Source organism: Panthera onca, chromosome B3 (genome assembly GCF_046562875.1).
Source record: "Panthera onca isolate mPanOnc1 chromosome B3, mPanOnc1 haplotype 2, whole genome shotgun sequence".
Lineage (NCBI taxonomy): Eukaryota > Metazoa > Chordata > Mammalia > Carnivora > Felidae > Panthera > Panthera onca.
In genome coordinates, this window is record NC_138344.1 from 73,778,909 (window position 1) to 73,792,444 (window position 13,536).

General features: G+C 53.0%; 2 protein-coding genes across 3 annotated transcripts; both read left to right on the forward strand.

Moving 5' to 3' along the window:
• The first annotated feature begins 4,902 nt into the window (after positions 1-4,902).
• Positions 4,903-8,226, forward strand: IL25 (interleukin 25). The gene is made up of 3 exons (XM_060619266.2): positions 4,903-5,062; positions 5,241-5,485; positions 7,357-8,226. The coding sequence occupies exons 1-3, from the start codon at positions 5,054-5,056 to the stop codon at positions 7,610-7,612; spliced, it is 510 nt and encodes a 169-aa protein (XP_060475249.1). The 5' UTR covers positions 4,903-5,053; the 3' UTR covers positions 7,613-8,226.
• Positions 8,227-8,535: 309 nt separating this feature from the next.
• On the forward strand, positions 8,536-13,515 carry CMTM5 (CKLF like MARVEL transmembrane domain containing 5). Of its 2 annotated transcripts, XM_060619267.3 has the most exons (5): positions 8,538-9,127; positions 9,999-10,151; positions 10,640-10,732; positions 10,930-11,014; positions 11,115-13,515. In XM_060619267.3, the coding sequence occupies exons 1-5, from the start codon at positions 9,002-9,004 to the stop codon at positions 11,126-11,128; spliced, it is 471 nt and encodes a 156-aa protein (XP_060475250.1). In that variant the 5' UTR covers positions 8,538-9,001; the 3' UTR covers positions 11,129-13,515. The 2 variants fall into 2 exon arrangements, with proteins under 2 accessions (XP_060475251.1, XP_060475250.1); XM_060619268.3 differs by lacking the exon at positions 10,640-10,732 and having other exon boundaries at positions 8,536-9,127.
• Positions 13,516-13,536: the final 21 nt, after the last annotated feature.

A 13,536-nucleotide genomic window follows, 5' to 3' on the forward strand; every position in this document is an offset into this window, starting at 1 on the left:
TGTTGAGGCCAGGAAGAGCCTTTCTCTGTCCTTATCTCATCTTTGCCTTCTCCTTTGCAGAGGTTTAAGGCGATTCTACCTTCTTCAGGGAGAGCTCTGGGCTCCAGGTAAGGTTGGAGAAAACCCAGGCTGGCAGTTAGACCCTGGTTGGGCAACAGCCTCAGGCCGCTGGGCCCTCAGCTTCAGGGCTTACCCTGGTCATATTCGAGGGGCAGAAAGGAAGGAACCCCTTCATCTGGCTTTCTGGGCCCCAGCTTCTCTCCCCTTCCCAGCAGGGCCAACTGCTAGTCTCTTCCATCCCACACCATGACTTCCTTGACCTGTTTTTACTCCTCTTGCTGCTCAAAACTCAGGCGCTCAAGAATTCTTCCAGTTCTCCTCTCTTTGGACCCCACAGCACCCAGATTGCCTGTATTCTACTCCTGGTTTCAACACTAGTTAGTGACCTTGGCATGGAGCCAAGGCTCTTGGAGCCTCTGGTTCCCTGTCTATAAAGTGGGGATAATAATGGAACCAATAGCATCAGGCTTGTTGTGAGGTTAAGAAATTCCTAAAAAAAGGGCACCTGGACGGCTCAGTTTGTTAAGCATCCAACTCTTGATTTCAGCTCAGGTCATGATCTTAGAGTTCATGGGGTCCAGCCCCACATCGGGCTCTGTGTTGGCAGCATGGAGTCTACTTGGCATTCTCTGTCTCCCTCTCCCCCCCGCCCCCCCCCCCGCCTCTTTCTCCTTCTCAAAAATAAAAATAAATAAACATTAAAAAAAATAAAAAGAAATTCCTGAGAACAGTACCTGGCCCATGTTGTGTAAATGTTGGGTAAAAGCAACTATTATTATTGTTATTTGATGGCAGCCCTATGGGGGCAGCAGAAGGTCAAGGAAACCGTGCGTGCCCTTGAGAAACTTACCTCACATAGATCATACTCGAATCCAGTCAGTACCTTCCCCCTTACCTTGGAATAAAGTCCAAATGCTCTACCACAACCTGGAAGACCTTGTGTGATCTGGCCCCTGCCTACCTCTTTACCTTATCTCATCCCACCCTCCCCCTTATCCTTCGTTTTCTATCCACATTGTCCTTTCTGTTTCTCAAATATGCCAAGCTCTTTCCCACCTCTAGGACTCTGCATGTCCTGCTGCCTCTGCCTAGACCACTCTTCCCCCACATGCTTTCCATCATCATGTCAAATTCTGCATTCTCAGAATGGCTTTCCCTGGCTTCCGAAGTTAAAGCAGCCCCCTTCTTCCATCCCCCTCAGCCCTCTAGCTCATAACACTGTTTCATTTTCTTCGTAGCACTAATTATCCAAAATTATCTTGTTTCCTTGTTTATCATCCGTCTCCTCCTAAAACGTAAGCTTCATGAGGCAGAGAACTTATCTGGCTTGTCCTCCTCTGCATTCCTGTTAGCATTTAGAATAGTGGCTGGCATATAGTAGGTGCTCAATAAATAGCTAGTGAGTGGATGAATGAACAGGGCAGCCATGACTGTAGAACAAATCTGAGTAAGCCCAGGGCCCTCCATGGGCAGGCATCAGTGCTGGGCTGGGGGAGGGACTTGCTGGGTCCAGCTCACCTTGATTTTCCACGTGTCGCCCAGGCCAGACGAGGTTCTCTTTGAAGGCAGGCTCCTAAGCCTAAACATTTTTGTACCTAAAGGGATAGTATAAATAGGTAGCAACCAGTACCATTATCACTTACTAATCAGGACACGGGAGCAGTATTCTGGAGACCCCCATCTGGGCCAGGCATTCAGTTGCTGGATCACAGGCAGGTTGTGATATAGAATGCACCCCCACCCCCTGGGCTGAGGACAGCATGCATTTACCAGCAGGGGCAGAAGCATTTCAGCATTTTAACGACCAATGCCCCTACCTCACATCAGATGTGTGCAGATGAGCCTCAGCAGACTCTGCTGAGTCCTGTGGTTTCAGCATTATTTCAGGAGCTGGGGTCCAGAGCAGCTGAGCTGGTTGGCGCTTTTGTGTTCAACCAGGTTACCCCCTCAAAAACAAAAAACAAAAACCCTTCTACAAATGAGCAGAATGGTCCAGAGAGGACCTAAAATCAAGAAATGACCAGAGGCAGTGTCAGGACTTCAAGGCAGCAGGTGAGGACTGGGATGTCTTTTTGCGAAAGGGCAGGACAGTCCCATTCTAGCTTTCTGAAAGCCCCCAGAGCTTTTCTTGGCCAAAGGTGGGGATATGTTCCATTACATCTCCCCTGCCCTTTCCTTCTGGGTGCTGATCCCTCTTCCCAGGGACTCAGCCAACCCCTCCTGGCTGCCAGTTGGGCCCAGGCAGGTGAGGACAGGTGTGAGGTGAACTTTCCTTTGTTTCCGCCTCCAGCATTCTTCCCATTGCCACCCCTTTCTCCCCACACCCCCAAGGATTCCCTGGAAGCTGAAGTGACTCAGGGATTCCAAAACTAGTTACCCCAGGAGGAAAACCCTCTGGAAAATGTTTCTCATGGCAGGGGATCACCCTAAGGAGTCTCACAGAGCTGCTACTGAGATAAGGGCAGAGGCTGAGCAAACCAGAGGGGTGGGGTGTGTGTGACTCAGAGCACAGGTTCTCAGGTCAGAACTGATCATCATAGTGGGGGAAAGGCCAACCTGAGGGGCGACTGTGTGCTTGGAGGGGGCCCCCTCTGCCTTTTAGGGGTTTCCTCAGAGGACATCCTGGTACAGAGGTAGGGGAACACCCCAAAGGCTTCTCCTAAAGGGTAATGGGGGTCTTTTGCAGCATAAATAAGTGAAACAAGTAGCTGGGATCACTTCCAGATCTTTCGAGCACCCCTTCCTGGACAGGGCCAAGATGGGAAGATCTGGGCCAATGTCAGGTCTGTGGTTGTGATTGGTTTGGGGGACACCCAGAGGAATCCAGCTCTCGTGGGAGGGTAGTGCACCCTCAGAGCCTTTTCTGCGGTTGGGGGTTTCTCAGGAACACCAAAAGCCACCCTGGTGGCCATGTGCCAGACCAAATTCTGAGGAATAAGGAGCTAGAGCAGTGGATCCCAGACAGCAGGGCTGAGTGCCTGAGTGGGCAGGAACATCCCATGGCCTCTGGCAGGTTCAAGTGAGACCTGTCCTGGCCCAAGCCTGGGTAAGTAGGAAAGCACATACTGCTGCGTGGGCTTCTCATCCATTTGCAGCTTACTGGGTGTCAGCACAGTGTGTCATCTCCATGCCAGGAGATTAGGTTTGGAGTTGCTCAGGGCTGGAGTGGAAAGCCAGCTCTGCTGCTCCCTAACTGTGCAAGCTTAGGTAGATTACTAAATTTCTTTGAGTCTTAGCTTTCTCATCTGTAATATGGGGATTATAGTTTCCACCTCATGGTCTTATTGTAAGGATAAAATGAGCTGGTGCATGTACAAAGCTTGGCACCATCCTGGCACGTGACACACAGGAGCTGAGGCCAGTGGCATGCAGAAATGAGAGGGCGTCAGGGAGCATAGCGCAGACAGTGGGTCAATGGGAGCGGGGTGATATGTTCCTGGCCTCAGTGCTTTTCCTAAGAGCTCCTGCTCTCCCAGCCACCACCTATTTCCCCTAAGTTCCCACCTCACCCCTAATTCCAGGCTTCCCCCAAACCACCAGCACAGCTTCTCCCAATTTTCCAGACTGCCCCCTGTCCTCATCACTCCTCTGCTTTGGGGCTGCTCTGCCCTACAACATTTGAAGGATTCCTCCTCATTCTGCAGTTTAAGTTCTTCCTGGTTCCCTTTGTTTATTTTCTGAGTCCCTGGTTACTAGAGGAGTATTTTCTAAGGGAAAGCACATGCAAATCAGAAAACATCATTCTAGAGACCATGTCTGTGTATGAGTGTGTTGGGGTTGGGGGGGTTGTGGGTGTGGGGGATGAGGGGGGTCGATGGGCAAGGATGGAGGGAAAAGACCCGGAGGGAAGTAGGTGGCCTGCTCTCAATGCAGTGTATCCCAGGAGGGGTGACCCCTGGCTGACCCATGTCTTTGCAATCAGGTCTAGTTAAAGCATTTCTGAGCACACATGCTCCCCCAGTGGCCCAGGGAGCTGGGGGTGGGCTGAGGCTGGGTGGGCTTGCCCTATTGCCTGAGAGGGGCAGCTAACATTGCTATGGCCTTTGTCCCCAATGCCCTGTGAGTGGGGGTAGGGGCAGATCTGTTCTGGAGGTGGGACCTCATGTTGGGTCTTAGTGAGGCTGTTAATTACCGAGCCCTTTCTCTTCCTGGCCTCACCTTCTCATTTATGCAATGGAAGCAACCACCTACATCTTCTTCCATCAGACCCTGAGCATCCAGTCAATAAACTGATGGGGTCAGGGTATTCCTGGCAGTCCTGTGGGGTTAGACCTGTATCCCTGGCCCAGAGGAGTTCAGGGAAGGGTGGGATGGGGGGGTGGGGCAGCTACTGGAGAGGGCGAAGGGAAGTTAGGGAGTGGGTAATGTACAACAAGGAAGAAATCTTAGATGATGAGGGTCCTAGAAGTTGGGGTCATTGAAGGTGAGGAAGGTCATTGAAGGTCAGAGAACAGAAGGGTTGAGGGTCAACAGAGAGAGAGGGAAAGGTTCCCTGAAGTGAGTGATCAGGAGGCTGTCTGAGAAGAAAGGGAATGGTGAAGACAAGGCCCTGGGTGGGAGCATGGAAATGAGGCTTCCTGAAGACAAACCAGATGATGTTCCCTAATTTGGAGTACCAAGCCAGCCAGGGAAATTCCCATAATGCCAGTTCTCAATGCCCAGAATAGCAGAATACCATTACTTTGACCCCATGCCAGGAAAGGTGCAAAGAACAAAGTGTCCCAAATAGGCTATCAAGGTGTGATGTGAATTATAACTTCCATGCAGATGGCATTTGAGCAGCTTTTGAAAACACTTTCAGGGTTTTTTGATTTTGTTTTGTTTTTTAATGTCAGGTCACTCCCTCCAAAAGGTTGTGGAAATAAATTTGAATAAACAAAACAGGTTTGCTGAAAATAAAACCAGGACGCCCAAGCTGCTCCAGTCAGCCTGCTTCCACAAGGCCCCACCTGTCAGCCAGTGCAGAACCTTGGCTGAGCGAGCAGCATCCATCATGAACCAGGTGAGTGCAAGGGGGCCTGGCAGGTGCTGAGATGTTGCTGTGGGCGGAGAGAGGCCAGGCTCTGGGTTTGGGGCTGGGGATCAGGTGGAGCTGGAAACCAGGATCTCAACTGGGAACAGCTGGGGAAGGAGTACCCAGATTAGTTGAGAGCAGGTCTCTTACTGGCCTTTTCCTATAGGTGATCGTGTTCTTGGTAATGGCCATGGGAACCCACACCCTCAGTATTCGGATCAAGAAGGACTGCATCCACTGGTCCAGCTGCTGCCCCAGCAAAGGGCAGAACCCCACTCATGAATGGCTGACGCAGAACACTGTGCTCATGACCCCGCCAGAGAGCGCTAGCCTCATCCACCCCCTAGAATCCTGCAGGGCCAGTGAAGATGGACCCCTCAACAGCAGGTCTATCTCCCCCTGGAGATATGAGTGAGTCTGCAGCCCCCTCCCAAATTCTTGCATGTGTGCCTGTCAGAGTATATGCGAGGGTCTGGGGAGTTCCACACAATTCCAGCCTGCCTGCCCCTTTTTATCTGAGACTCCATAAAGATTTGAGTGTTTCAACAAGGCCTAGTCTGGGTAGCTCTGACTCTTATTGGGTGATAGCCAATTACCCAAGATTTCAAAGCTCAGCTTTTTCTTTTCTTTTTTCTTTTCTTTTCTTTCCTTTCCTTTTCTTTTCTTTTATTTCTGTTCTTTTCTTTTCTTTTCTTTTCTTTTCTTTTCTTTTCTTTTCGAGAGCGCACACATAAGGGAGAGGAGCAGAGGGAGAGACAGAGACAGAGCGAGAGGGAAAGAGTCTTAAGCAGCCTCCATACTGAGTGCAGAGTCCCACTCGGGACTTGATCCCACAACCCTGGGATCATGACCTGAGCCGGAATCAAAAGCCGGATGTGCAACTGCCTGAGCTACTCAGTCGGTTGAACCTTTGATTATGGGCAGTCTTACTCTTTCATTTGGTGTGCTACACATATATTAAAATTTTCTATTTGTGCCACGATGTAAAAAATATTAGGGAGCACTGAAATCAGGACAACAAAACAATATATTAAAAATTAGGGCTTAAGGGATCTCTATCCTGTGTCTTCTTGGGGCGTCTGTGTTCCCATTCCCCATAAATGTAACTCTGGGATGGGTGGACAAGTTCAGGGGGAAGGGGGAAGGTCAGCTTTGATTGAGACCAGATCCAGGGAGGAGACTGCAGGTCACCATGCTTTGAAGTGGTCTTAGAAGTCTGGCTGGGTCCTGGGCTAAATCCAAAAGAGGTGGGAGCCCCTTTGGGGAGGCTGGGTGCCCGATGGTTGACTTGGCTGGGGTCCAGACCCCTTGTTTGGAGGCCATGACCCCCTGAAGACTACGTGGCTGATCTTCCCCAAAGTGTTCTTGGCGATACTCGTCCCACATTAATCAGAAATTAATGATGACAGTTAAGTGTGGGAAAAGCTGCTTGAGCCCTCACCCCTCAGAGATTCATAATGTGCTCAGAGCGTTAAAGGTTGCAAGAAGTCTGTGGAAAAGAAGACATAAATTCAGTATTTCCCAAACTCATTTGGCCACAGGCCTCTTTTCTTGCAGGGTAGTTATGAGGGAACCTACTCTGGGAAATGCTGTGCCAGCTGAGCCCCAGCTCGGGAGGGCTTGTCTGTAGGAGAATGGCCTTACAACCGAGCGACTGTTTCCTGCTAGCCTTTGGGAGTCTCAGACCTTTGGAGCATCTACTTTTCAAGTCTTGTTTTGGCCACAGAATCCTTTCAGAATGAGTAAATAAGTGTTACCATGCTCGCTTATGTGTGTTTATAATATATGCATGAAAAGTGTCTGGAAGGATGTGCAGAAAATGGTTGACAGTGGCTCCCTCTGGGGAGTGGGACTGGTAGGGAGACAGTGAACTTTACAGTTTTTTTAATACTTGGACGTAAGAGCAGTTTTTACTTTATAAAAGAACGCTGAAAGTGTAATGACAATTACAAAAAGAAACCTCATGCCTGAGCCCAGCAAGACTATCAGATGGAAGCAGAGCCTGTTTGGTGGAGGCTGCTAGCCTTCCCCTGCCTCTGCAAGGGCTCCCAGGACCAGAAAACCACTCTTCTTTCCCCGATCCTCACTTACAGGGGGTGAAACAAATCCCAGAGAGGAGGGGGTGACTTGCTTAAAGTCACTAAGCAAGTGGGTGCAAGAGCTGAGACAAACAGCCAGGCCTGCCACACTACATTTCCACGTTGGGACCTCCCTGCTTCCGGCCCATCCCCTGTCTGCCCAGCCAGTCTCCCTCCAGAGTCTGATGAGTGCCACCCCCACAGGTTGGACAGGGACTTGAACCGGCTCCCTCAGGACCTGTACCACGCCCGTTGCCTGTGTCCACACTGTGTCAGCCTACAGACTGGCTCCCACATGGACCCCCTGGGCAACTCGGAGTTGCTCTACCACAACCAGACTGTCTTCTACCGGCGGCCATGCCCTGGGGAGCAGGGTACCCGTGATGGCTACTGCTTGGAACAAAGGCTCTACCGCGTCTCCTTGGCTTGTGTGTGTGTGCGGCCCCGAGTGATGGCCTAGTCATGTGCCCATAGCTGGTTCCCGGGTGGAACACTGGAACTGGGTGCATGACCACCTGCCATGGTGAGCCAGGAACCCGAATGCTCAACCCTTACAAAACACTACAGGAGCAGCAGGATTGTGGGACAGGGTGGAGGACTTTGGGGGGATCCGCACATTTCACCATTTGGAGTGGATGGGAAATGCAGGGTGAAGCAATGGAGCTGTTTATGGCCGCTAAAAGAGAGCATCCTGCATTTCCTCTTGGGAAAGGTCATAAAGGCCCTCCTCGTTTCTGGAGGCCGCCACCCCCATCTCTTCCTTTTCTCCCATCCCCAGCTGCCCTGGCACAGCACAAGCACTTTCTTGCTACTTTCCTTGTTGTCAGTGGAGAGGCCCTCATTTCATTTGTTCGTTCATCTGTCCATCCATGCCTCCATGCCTCCATGCATGCATCCATCCATCCAACACTCAGTGAGCATCTCCTTTGCACATACCTTGGTTCAGTTACTAGGCTCTGAGGAAGAGGCTGCTATTGAGCGTGGAGACATTTATCCAAATAAATAATCTGTATTTAAAATGGCCTAAATTGTCTTGGCGTCCCTGGTGCCTGAACACCAAGCTCCCCAGCCTGGTTCTTTTTCTTCCCCACCGTCAGCCCTTACCTACTGCCCTGTTCTTCTGCCTTCCAGAGTTTCTGCTGTGGCCTCCCATCCCTCCCCTTCTCTGGCTCCCTGGCCTACCCCTGAACACTGGAGTGGGGGTCAGTCTGCCCTCCTGGCATGCTGGAAAGACAGAGGCCCATTGAGGCACTGCAGCAGGCACACAGCGCCCCCTTGTCCCCCCAACAATCTGCCTTTGTCCTCAGTCTTGGCTGCTACAGCCTGGTCCTGGGGGGTGCTGCCTGGGCCGGGCTCCAGCTCCCACCATCCCTAAAAGGAAAAGGGAGAAAGGACAGCCAGGAAGAGAGGAGTTAGGGGAGGGGGAGGCAAACTTCTTCAGGCCCGGGTCCTTGGGGGGCTCCTAGTCTAGCCCATTTCTCGGCTCACCACCTGGCTCCTCCGGTTTCTTTGTGGACCTCCTCCTTCCCCCCCCCCTCCCTTTCTCTGGGCGGGGTTGGGCTCCAGTAAGGGGAAGGCTGACCACTCCTCCCTGCCCCGCCCCACCCCTCCCCATGTGCTTCCTGGGGGGCTGTTGCAGGCCCCAGCAGGGGCACTCTGGGCAGCTGGGAGAAGACCCATCTGGACAAGCCTCCTTGCGGCCCCACAGCCAGCCTGCCCACTTCTCTTTCAGGTTTCTCCAAGTGCCTCCCTGCTCCTGTTTGCTTCCCCATCTCTCCAGGTTTCCGTCTTCCCAGTACCCTTCCCGGGCTGGTGGCAGTGGGGGCTGTGCCTGGTGGGCCCCACAGAGATGCTCAGTGCTCGGGATCGCCGGGACCGGCCCCCCGAAGAGGGGGCAGCTGCAGTGCTCCAGGGCTTCGCCGTGGACAAGACCTTCCTCTCCTCCCTCAAAGGCATCTTGCTGGAAACTGAGCTGGTAACAGCCACCTCCCCAACCTGGCGCCTCGATCTCTCCCAGTGTTATCCCACTCCTCCCTCTCCCTGTCCCAGGGCCCCCACTGGGCTCACTCCTCAGCCGCCTCCTTTCCCAGGCTTTCTGGACACCCCTGCTCTCCCCAGCTGCCCTGCCCTCACCTCCTACCCTGCCTTCTTGCTGCCTCTCCATCTGAAGGCAGTTACAGCAGGTTTAGGTGCAGCAGGAAGAACTGAAGTTAGACCGGACATAAAAGGGCAGACTTTCTGCACTCCCACTGTATCTGTTGTCTGCTCCCCATGAACATCTATTCTCAGGAAAGGATCTTCCCTTGTCACTTAACAAGACCTTAGTGTAAACTTAAGTCCATTGCATATATGTCATCCTACATTGCCAGAGCCCAGGGACCCTTAAAGTCCATCTGCCTTCTAAACTTTGTCTCTGGGTATAGAACCAAAGGCCTTGTTTTGGTCCTTGTTTAGAGGAGTTTCTGATATCTGGGAGTGGGGATAGGGGGTCCCTCTGGGGGTGCAGGGCTGCTGTGGGCATGACTCCAGAGGCTGGAGTTTACCCTGTACCCTGTGCTTTAGCAGGACACCTCTTTTGTGGTTTCCATAGAATGGTGCTCCCTGGGGCAGTGCAGCTGGGCCACACTGCTGGGGTTGCTGGGATCCAGGGCAGGGGGAAGTGGGAAGCTGGAGACTTCCCTCAATGGGCAAACACCCTGGAGTATGGCTCCCGGTACCAGAGATGGGGAGGCCTCCAAGGATGGGTGGTGGGGGCCAGCCTGGGGGAGTTCCTCAGGAGGGGAAGGCAAAAATCTGGCCATGCCTGTGTCCCCTTCCTGGCAAGCTTCACATATTTGGTCCCACAGGCCCTGACCTTCATCATCTTCATCTGCTTCACGGCCTCCATCTCCGCCTACATGGCTGCAGCACTGCTCGAGTTCTTCATCACACTCGCTTTCCTCTTCCTCTACGCCACCCAGTACTATCAGCGCTTTGATCGGCTGAACTGGCCGTGTCTGGTGAGGGACCCTGCCTCCCCTACCTCATTCTGGTCCCTTTCTTCTCTGAATCCTAAGTTTTCCTTTTCCCTCCCAGCCTCTCTCCTTTTCCTGGGTCAGTAAGGGGCCCAGCCCTGACCCTGATTTCACTGTTGTCACTGACAACAAGGATGCAGGTCACTTAGAGTTGCTCTTCCACTCACCAAAGGTCCAGGTCCAGGTCCAGCCCTGCCCTGGCCCTCCTGGCTGGCATGCCCCAGCCCTGTGCCACCCAGGGCCTGGCTTCTCGTCCTGGTCTCTTTGCATTCACCTGTATCCCTTCCCTGGTTAGCAGTGGGGTCTCTGTCTCTCTCTCTCTTTCTCTCAAGTGCTTTATATTGTGTCCAGGGGTATCTCCATTCAGGGATTCATAGTGTCTGAGGGTCAAGCTGCTGACCAGCCTGGAAAACCTCAGGGTGATGTTCCCTTGCCCTCTGACTTCCCTTGACCCTGCACCCCCGACCCCCCAGGACTTCCTCCGCTGTGTCAGTGCCATCATCATCTTCCTGGTGGTCTCCTTTGCGGCTGTGACCTCCCGGGATGGAGCTGCCATTGCTGCTTTTGTGAGTCCAGCCCCACAGAGCTCCCCAGGCCCTAAGGACCTCTGGCTGGTGTTTGCACACTCTCTGTGCCTCCCCACAAGCCCAAGCCAGTGCCCAGGCCTCTGGCTCACACCTTGCCCCATACCACCCATCTCCTTCTGCCTAATAGATGGTGGCCAATGGCCTTTATTGTGCCATCCCTGATTCTACTCCCACAGGTTTTTGGCATCATCCTGGTTTCCATCTTTGCCTATGATGCCTTCAAGATCTACCGGACTGAGATGGCACCCAGGACCACCCAGGGTGAGTGTCCGTGCTCTGGGGAGAGAAGATGCCCCCTCTACCCTTTGCTCCAGCTACCCCATCCTGATATGCCCTTCCCTGCCTGCCTCCATATTCACAGATGACCAGCAGTGACCCTGAGCTACCTGGCTCCCAGGCCCAGCCAGACAAAGGCAACAGTGCACATTTCCTTTGGTTTCACTAGCCCACAGCCTACTACCTCCCAGCCAGGCCTACAGAGATGGATTCTGGCCTGAGAAGTCACCAGATACTTGTCTGTGGGGCTCAGTGCTCTGATGAAGCTCCAACAGGAAGGAGGTGTTTTGGGGAGGGAGGGCAGGAGGAAGCTGGTCATTCCCAAATTAAAAGATTCAAATCCTACTGGTGAGTCTTTTTCTTCCCCAGAAATCAGGCAGATTAGGAAAGCCAGGGAGTATTCATAGAAATGCTGCCTGGAGCGGGTCATGGTCCCTCTTCTGCAACCAGGTCCGAGCAGTGAGGAAGGGCAGCTGCACTGAAGGTGCTGAAAACTTCCTTCAACACAAAACTTCCTGTCTACATTCTCTGTGTGCCAGGCCTTTGCGGTGTGCCTGGTGGCTGGGTTCCCAGAGTCCTGTGTCTGAGAAGGCACAAGCCTTCCCCATGTAAGTGCCCACCTGCCATACCTGCACACCCAGGTTCGTTGGTGAGTTTGGGACCAGGTGCTTGCCTGGGGTGTGTGTAGAGCTCCCCCTTGTGGTGTGGGAAGGACTTGGTCCACAGGCCACAGGAGCGAGGTCAGCCTGCGGCACCAGATGAGGGCAGAACTTCCCAAAATGCTGGCTCTGGAAGAGCCCTTAGACATCAGCTGGTCTGATGACTTCATTTCACAAAAGAGAAAACAAGCCTAGTCACAGGGAGCGACCTCTTTACTTGTGATAGAGCTAGGACTAGAACTCAGCTTGCCTAACACCTATCTGTACGGGTGATCTGGACACTGTACTAAACTCCTATAGCTCAGGAAAAAAATGGCCCAGCCTCATCTCCAGCTCCCTCCACTAGTGGGTCCAGTCTTCCAGCTTACCAGTGCCTCATCAAATATTTCCTGAGCATCTCCTGTATGCAGGCCCTGTGCCGGGCCCCAGGGATTCAGAAGTGACAGGTGGGCCTGTCCTTGAGCTCTCACAGACTGGGAAGGAGACAGGCTAGTCATGACTGTCCACATAAATGCTGTGGGAGAGTTTGGCTAAGGGGGTTTGGAGAACAGGCCCTGCCACAGCCCAGGAATCAGCCCTGCCTGGCCCATGATAGTCCAGCGCAGCTGGGATGTCCCTGCATAGCCCTATAGAGCCCACATGACCTAGCTCAGTGGCTTGCTCTACCTCTAACACTGGTTTGCTCCCACCCTGAAATAACTCCTTTTCTCTGGGGTGCTCCTTCCAGATGCAGCCCCCAACCCCAACCCCTGGCTGAACCTTGGAACTCTGGAAGAACTGCTCTGCTCCCTTCGGTGATAATCATGGGTCTCTCTTGGTCTGACTGCTCTGATTTTCCTGTCCTCATGTCCTCCCTGGCTTCTCACCAGTACTGGCAGCCTCTCCAGAGCTAGAACCAATCAGATTTTGTATTTTTCTGGTTTCTCCACATTCTCAGGGATCCATGCACAGTCCATTCTCCACCCTTGGGGGGGTTGGGATCAAGGCTTCAGAGGAAGCATAGGAGGGGCTTAGCCAGGTCAGTTCAGGAGATGGGGCGCCAGGCGAAGGGATGAGAAGATGGTCAGGAGAACCTGAGCCCATAAAGCCCAGCAGGGGGCAGGCATTTGCTTGGAGCAGAATGGGAGAGGGGCCAGCCCTGTCTGTCCCCTGGGCAGTTGTATGACCTGGGCCAGACTGTCCCTGGTGAGAGCTCAGAGAGAGTGGGAGTGTGATCTATGGTGCGCACCTGTACATACACCTGTGCTCATCTGTGCCTGTTTGGAAGGCCAAACTAAAACGAGTAATGCCCAGCTTTGGTCCACAGTGCCTGTTGATTCAGGGTCAGTGGCAGCTGGCTCCAGTGTCTCGGGATCCCCTCATGATGAGGGGCTGACCATAGAGGCTGAGGTCAGACCTGGGTCTCAGCTGGCTGTGCCTGAGGATGATAGGGAGTGGGGGGCACCCTGTGGGTTACTCATAAGGGGCCTGTGTCAACCCTTTTATGAACTTCCATCCCCAGCGAGCCCTGAGCCTCCCTAGTGTCAGTGGGAAATTCATTTAGGAGGGAATGGGTATCTCAGGACACCTGTAACCCCTGCAGCCTCAGAGCTGGGGTAGGTGGAGGGTAGCTTCAGCTTTGACACTAAAATTCTGTCTCCCAGCACATAGAATTAGCTCACCCCTCCGGTGCCTTTGTTTTCTCTTCTGACATTTCTCCCTCTCCTCCCTTGTATGGTTGACTGAGCAGAACTGGGACTCAGGGAGGACACCTCACTTCTCTGGGCCTTGGCTTCCTCCTCTGTAGATGTGGAATGCTTTGGTTCGCACAGCTCTGACACAGGGACAGGGACTCCCTCTTTTCAGGAA

Excerpts from the sequence above, each read along its gene's own strand:
- CMTM5 (XM_060619267.3), top strand. The coding sequence starts at position 9,002 with ATGCTCAGTGCTCGGGATCGCCGGGACCGGCCCCCCGAAGAGGGGGCA. Across the intron at positions 9,128-9,998 it reads TCTTGCTGGAAACTGAGCTG|GCCCTGACCTTCATCATCTT; the intron begins GTAACAGCCACC and ends TTGGTCCCACAG. Across the intron at positions 10,152-10,639 it reads GGCTGAACTGGCCGTGTCTG|GACTTCCTCCGCTGTGTCAG; the intron begins GTGAGGGACCCT and ends CCGACCCCCCAG.
- IL25 (XM_060619266.2), top strand. Across the intron at positions 5,486-7,356 it reads ATCTCCCCCTGGAGATATGA|GTTGGACAGGGACTTGAACC; the intron begins GTGAGTCTGCAG and ends CCACCCCCACAG.